Source organism: Palaemon carinicauda, chromosome 14 (genome assembly GCF_036898095.1).
Source record: "Palaemon carinicauda isolate YSFRI2023 chromosome 14, ASM3689809v2, whole genome shotgun sequence".
Lineage (NCBI taxonomy): Eukaryota > Metazoa > Arthropoda > Malacostraca > Decapoda > Palaemonidae > Palaemon > Palaemon carinicauda.
Window position 1 is genome coordinate 102,958,710 of NC_090738.1, and position 7,639 is coordinate 102,966,348.

At 36.1% G+C, this 7,639-nt stretch overlaps 1 protein-coding gene across 1 annotated transcript; it reads right to left on the minus strand.

The window, feature by feature from the left end:
• Positions 1-248: 248 nt before the first annotated feature.
• Positions 249-5,607, minus strand: LOC137652908 (uncharacterized). The gene is made up of 2 exons (XM_068386304.1): positions 1,354-5,607; positions 249-938 (listed from the first exon to the last, which is right to left on the minus strand). Exons 1-2 carry the CDS (start codon positions 5,605-5,607, stop codon positions 249-251), a joined length of 4,944 nt encoding a protein of 1,647 aa, XP_068242405.1.
• Positions 5,608-7,639: the final 2,032 nt, after the last annotated feature.

Here is a 7,639-nt window from a genome sequence, read left to right on the forward strand (position 1 = left end):
ATGTTTTCAAGGAAACCTTGATAATTTTAATGAAATAAGAACATCCTTATATTGTTACAATAATAACAAACTCCAATAATGAAATAAATCTATATTTCAAATATTAAATATACTGGAAATCAAGAACAAGAAATAAAATAATGGAGACCTTTCATGTGACGTCATCAGACGACTACTAACAGCAGAACTGATTCTGTTGAGTCGAACATTCGACACACACTCCCAACAAGCAAAATAAATTCAAAACTTTAAATTTGATCATTATCAATAAGATATTGACGGAGCTTGGCAGCTTTTAAAGCTGCTTTCCTTAAAGGACGCACTTCACTCACACTATCTCCATGAATCTGTTTGGTTTCACCACTAACGTTAGGTTGTGATTCTTCACCCTGCACTATTGTGGAGTTTATAAGTGGCGAGTGGATTTCCAAAGGAACCAATTTGTCTATGGTACGCTTACTTATAGATCCATTGTACAGAACATCCACTACTCTTATGATGTTTTCTTTATCTGGATACAATTTAACAATACGACCTAAAGGCCACTCATGTTGCGGACCTGGCCGTTCAACAATAACTACGTCCCCTACAAGTGGAGCTTTATCCTGACATGCTTGTGAGCCACCGTAATGTTTCTCACGTAATGCAGTTAAGTATCCATTTCTCCACATATTTTCAAAGTGGTTAAGAATAACAGACACTTGGCTGTAACGTTTATTGAATTCGCTATGATCCAAAAAGTTTGGATCTTCTTGACTATCTAGCTCTACTGATGGCATAGGATTTATGATCCTACCACACCATAAATGAATTGGGGCAGGAGGTTCGATGGGAGTTTCTGCATCTATGTAAGTTAAGGGACGATTATTCAATTTACACTGAATTTCCTTCAACACAGTTTCTAATTCATCTGCATTAACTCTTTTCTTGAACAGCACCTTTTTTTAAACAGGACTTGGTTAGTCCAATGAGGCGTTCATAGAATCCCCCCTGCCAAGGAGCACGGGGTGCAATGAACCTCCATTGTATATGATTAACAGCCATATATTCCTTTACATCTCTTTGCATCAACAATTGATCAAAAAATTTGGCACTGGCCAAGAAATTACTACCATTGTCAGAAATCACAGTGACAGGGGCAGAATAGATAGCACAAAATCGTCTAAAAATATTAATGAACGTTAATGCACTCATGTTACATGCTAACTCTAAATGAACTAGTCTTGATGCAGTACATGTAAAAAGTACTATATAATATTTATGAGGTTTACCATCTTCAGTTTTGGTTATGGTAATGGGACCTGAAAAATCAATGCCAGTATGAAAAAATGGCCGCGTAAATTGAACTCTTACAGCTGGAAGTGGAGGAGGACCAGGGTAATCAAATCTCCTACCTTCAACTCTCTTACAATTTACACAATGTCTTAAGAACTTCTTAATGGTTGATATCACCTTTGGTATCCAATATTGTCTGCGAAGATAGGACAAAGTTTCTTTAACTCCACCATGCAGACATTTTTCATGAGCAAAACCAATTAAGAGATTAGCTAAATGACTCTTGGAAGGTATTAAGATAGGAAATTTGGTACTCTGGTCTAAATTAGAATGGTGTAGTCTACCACGACTATGAATGAGACCAGTAGACTCATCATAGTAAAGACCTATATCTTTAATAAATTGCAGTTTATCCTGCTCAAGACCGTTCAATTCCTTCCTAAGGAAGGCACAAATTCTGGGATAATGTGTATCTTGAACATATCTGATCCAATACACAAGAGGATCGACTAATCTAATACCAGATTTAACACACATAATGAAATTATAAACAATTCTAGTAACATTCAACAACTTCCTAAGCGATGAGTAGTTACTATAATAAAAAATAGGTTCTGGAATAGGCACTTCAGGAACAATCTCTGAAACAATTTCACAAATCATTACTAAAAATCTCTGTTCAGGCCATTTTTCAGGACAGGATAACCATGAAGGTCCATGGGTCCATAAACGAGACTTACGAAACTGAGTAATACTAATACCCCTTGTTAGGAGATCTGCAGGGTTCTCTTTGGTGGATACATATAAAAACTTGAAAGAGGATCCTATTTCCTTTATTTGAGCTACTCTATTTTGAACGTAGGTAATTTTACATTTATTATTTTTAAGCCATTGGAGAGCAACTTCTGAGTCTGACCAAATTATGACTTCTTCAATAAAGAAATGATGAAAAAGGTCTCTGATACAGCATGCAAATTGAGTACCTAGCTGTAATGCCGTTATTTCTAACTGAGGTATAGTACGAGTTTTCAGTGGGGTTACTCTGGCCTTGCTAGCTACAAAATTAGATTGATTGTTATTACTGAGATAACAAACTGCACCATAGGCAGTAGTACTGGCATCTACAAAAACATGAAGTCTATAAGAGTCTCCCATCCAACAGATACATCTAGGAAATTTGAAGGTTGGGAGCTCTGATAATTCACAAGCCAAAGTATTCCATCTGTCAAGAAATGAGGGTGGTAATTTTACATCCCAACCAATATTTTCTTTCCATGCTTCTTGAATTAATATCTTCCCTTTAATCAAAATAGGCACACACATACCCAAAGGGTCAAAACAAGAAGATACAAGAGACAGTAATTGTCTCTTCGTAACATACTGTAATGTTTCAAATTTACACAGATTTACAAATAATGAATCACTTGAAAGTTCCCAATTCAAACCTAATATTTTGTCCACAAGTGGAAATTCCAATGACTCCTCTGTACTCTGGCTTATATGATCCTTAAGTAATTTTGAATTACTGTTCCATTGTCTCAGATTCATTCCAGCCTTAATCATTTCAGCATTGGCCACATCATATAATTCCACCAACTGCTGTTCATTATCAGCATTGTGCTGAAAATTATCCACATAAAAACTAGATAATAGAACACCTGAATAGGGTGAATGTGATCTTTGAAAATGATACTGCAAGGTCATCTGCAATAAAAAAGGGCTGCAAGTAGCACCAAAGAGAACCGATTTAAACCTATATGTTTTTACTCTACTATTTTTGTCAAATGGATCTTCTAACCACAAAAATCTAGTAAAATCTCTGTGATGCTGTTGCAATCCAATCTGCAGAAAGGCCTTCTCAATATCAGCTATGCAGGCAAATTTATTCATTCTAAACCTGACTAACAAATCAAATAATTTCTCCGTTAATGACGGACCGGTCATGAGACAATCATTCAATGATGCAGAGGATTTACTTGGCTTTGCACTACAATTATACACCACTCTAAGGGGTGTAGTGGAGGAGTTCTTTCTGACTGCATGATGTGGAAGATAGTGGGTGTTAGGACTTATTACAGGATTTTCAACCTCCTCAATAAAATCCAACTTTAATTGTTCCTTGATTATGTTATCATAACATTTCAAATGATCTGGTTGATGCTGGAACCTTTTTAGTTGATTATACATTTGACCTAATGCTACATTATAATTAGTTGGGAGAAAAGGATGATTATGCTTGAATGGTAATTCCACCCAGTATCTTCCATTTCTATGCAAAACAGTAGTTTCATATTTTGAAATAGTTTCTACATCACTTGGCGAAACTTGTGAAGGAATGATTCCAACTACATCAAGATCCCACAATTTATGCACAGGAAGAGTATCATCAACCACGGCAGAGCTTATTGTGCGAGGATCAACCAACAATGGAGCATTTTCTCCTAACTCGACACTCACTCTAGCAACAAGGGCACTATTACAATGAATATGATCCGTACCTCTATGTGGAATGAGGCCATAAATTAAATAGCCACCTGGAGATTCAAGTAAATCTACATTATTCACTTGTCTCATACCTGATAAATAATTTCCCAGGAAATCTGCACCTATAAGCATTTTTATATTGTTAATTTTATCTGATTTTATATCTCTATCTGCAAGATGATAACCTATCTTATCAAGATCTCTCATCATGTCACAAAGGCCAGGAGTTATTATCGGTTCAGGCATATCCTTCACAACAACCAATGTTACTCTCTTTTTCCTACTTCCCAAAGAAACTACAGGGTTAACAATCTCATAATCCCTGGAATCACCCATACCATCAAAACTATTCAAAATCATATTTACAGTAGAAACTGTTCTGAGGCTTAACTTATTGGCCAAATCTTTATGAATGAAGGAACGTTGACTTCCACTATCAAAGAGGCACCTGACTGAGATTAACTGACCATCTTCTGATCTAACAGTTACCATTGCAGTAGGAAGAGCTACACTATAGTTTTGATGAGAAGACTGTTTATTAATTATAGACATCACTTGATTCGTTGTTATAGGGTCACCATTCAATTTATCACTGTTAATATCCTTACTAGTTACTGTGGACTTACCAATATTTGGAGTACCAACTGAACCTGGAGAACTAATACAAAGGAACGAATGATGTTTTCCTCTTCTACAATGAGGACACATATTAAGAATGGTGGCACACTCAGTTGACTGATGTACCTTAGTACATTTAATACATCGATTCAATACCTTCAACCTTTCCCTCCTAGCATTTAGAGAGCTATAAATCGTACAGTCAAAGGGTCTATGTTTTCCCTTACAATATATGCAAGAATAATTACTAAGTGTAGTGTAAGTACCTACAGTATTTGAACCCTTAAATGGAGATGAAGGTTTTGCTGGTGACTGGAAACGAATTTTATTGACTTCTGGTGTTCCCTTATTAGCACTCCCTTTATTTTCTTGTTCCATAAAATTTAATAAGTGTTGAAGACCTTCCTTTATCTGACTTACACTAAAGTACATGGTTTTATAAAGACCAAACATAAAATCTTCTACCTCTTTTGGTAGTTTTAACACAATAAGTTCCCTCAATATCATCTCATTTGACGACACATCAATCTCAGAATCATGACCTATTTGCATGAGCAAGTTCTCCAAATCAACCTTAAAATCAAATATTTCACTTCTAACATATTTAGGCTTCCCTAAATTAATCAAAGACCTAAGTAAAGTTCGCCTTATCTTCTTTGGATCCCCATACATTTCAGTTAGCGCCTTAATGGCATCACCATAATCAGAAGCTTCACCCTTAAAACCTGCAAGTAGCTTTTGAGCATTGCCCTTAATACATTGGGTTAGATATACATATTTAGTAACATCATCTATGTCTTTCTTTAAATGAATAGTTGTACTAAATTGATTCCAAAATCTAGTCCAGTCTAGAGGGTCTCCTGAAAACTCTTTCCATTTTGTTTCAGGCAACTTTACCTTAATCATAGAATTAGTACTACCATGCGGATTACTTTGAGAGATTGGGGAAAATTGTTTCATATACAATGACAGCTTAAGTTGAATTTCATGATATTTATCTTGGAGGTCAATATGTCTAGCCTCCCTCTCATCATGACCACTTTCATCAATATATTTATCAACAAATATGTCCCATCGAGATTCGTAACTGTTCCACTTTTTCTCTAAAGAAGCACTTTGAAGTTCTAAATAGCGAACTCCTGCATCACTGGTTAGGGCATCGGTCATATAATTTAGACCTCGCGTGATATGACCACGCAAACTGGTCAGTGACCTGTATTCAGCCTCCATTGTTATATCTATAGCAACTTTTGCACAATAACATATAAGAAATATCTAACCAGAATTAGGTTAGGTTAATCACAAATTCAAAGAAAAAATATATATATATAATATTGAAGTATGTGAAAGTGACATGATGATTGCCAATAATAGAAAGGGTTGCAAAAAACGTTAAGGAACCAGCTATATTATCCGGTTCGAAGGACCATTTTTAATCTTACTGTGGAGGAAAGTTGGATAATTCAACTACACAATAAAATAAAAAGAATTAATGTTACTCGGATAAGATGGAGTATAACATTTCCATTAGGCAACTAGTAAATGGGGGTGAGGCAAATCAACAAGTGTCTCTTTCACATACCTCACAATGCTGAGAAGATCAATCGAATAATTTTCACATGTCATAATGGGAGTAAATATATCCGCAATTATCCTTCAGGAAAAAACCCAGTTAAGTAATCGCTCCTGAAACAACAAAACATACCACAAAGCATCATGCAAATCAAACTTATATAAATTTGGCATATATTACATATTGACAAAATAGAAAGAAATCCCACCCATTACAGTCCTGAAAGGGAAAATCAAAGCAATACATAACAGTGTAATGAAATGGAGAATTAATTGTAGGTTACTTTGAAAATGAAAGGTTGATTAGCTTGATACTATAAATATATACTTAATTCACATATTAGTCTTATATAAGAACTGCAATGGGTCAGCAAATGAAAATATTGATGGTAACCTACCGTGGCCCCCCTTAGGGCCGATAATAGTCGCACGGGTATTAGTCTAACAACCACACTCCTAGGCCTAACCTATTAGACTACTAACATGAACTATGCATTACTAAGACATAGAATGTGGGTTAGTTTAACCTAACACAAGATCAAACGATCATACATGATATTGAATGCTCGGCAACAATACCGCACCATATAGCGTAAAACACACTACTGTGAAATAAATAAATGGCCTCTAGAGCATGTAAGACATCACAACTAGAGGTATGTAACTATCCTCAGATGAGGACACTATGCTTGCTATCAACTGGAATAGATGACTATATCAACAGGCCCCTCACATATACTCATCCATCCCCTAACGATAATATAATAAACTCGGAGTGTATTCACTGCTAAAAACCCGGCGACAACAGGTGCCAAATAAGTCGAGATGTTCTCTCGGGCACGTTTGTAATAAGACGAAAAAATTGTCGGGATTTTTTCCATACCTTAACCCTTAAGCTAATGTTCGTATTTTCTGCCATACCTTAACCCTTAAGCCAATGTTCGTATGTTTTATACAATTATGAAATAAATACTTGGACGTAAGGTAGTTAACAGGGGGGACATTTCTAGATGGAAAAGATAATTAATAACAATAGAATGATACAATAACTGGATTATTAATATCTAAAATAACCAGTTATTCTCTATACAATTAATGTTGAAGTCGAATCAGAACTCCGATGTCCGAACACAACTTCCAACAAAAGAACATGTTTTCAAGGAAACCTTGATAATTTTAATGAAATAAGAACATCCTTATATTGTTACAATAATAACAAACTCCAATAATGAAATAAATCTATATTTCAAATATTAAATATACTGGAAATCAAGAACAAGAAATAAAATAATGGAGACCTTTCATGTGACGTCATCAGACGACTACTAACAGCAGAACTGATTCTGTTGAGTCGAACATTCGACACAGGGAGAGGGGCATGGGGAACTGGAAAAGTGAGAGCAGCAGCGGTTGATACGGCATTCTTTGCGTTGCAGATGGGCGCATCTTGAAGGGGCCCCACTTCAGGTCTTTTGTCTTGCCCTTGAGGGAGGCATAGAGGGGAGCAAGAGTGGCGGTAATGGCTGCAGAAAACGGTGATAATTGTTGATCATGCCCAAAAATTCCTGCAGTGCTTTGACGGTCGAGGGCGTGGGGAAGTTTTGAACGGCTGCTACCTTCTCAAGGAGGGGATGGACTCCTTCAGGAGTGATGCGGTGCCCTAAGAACGAAACTTCGTTGGCGTCAAAGG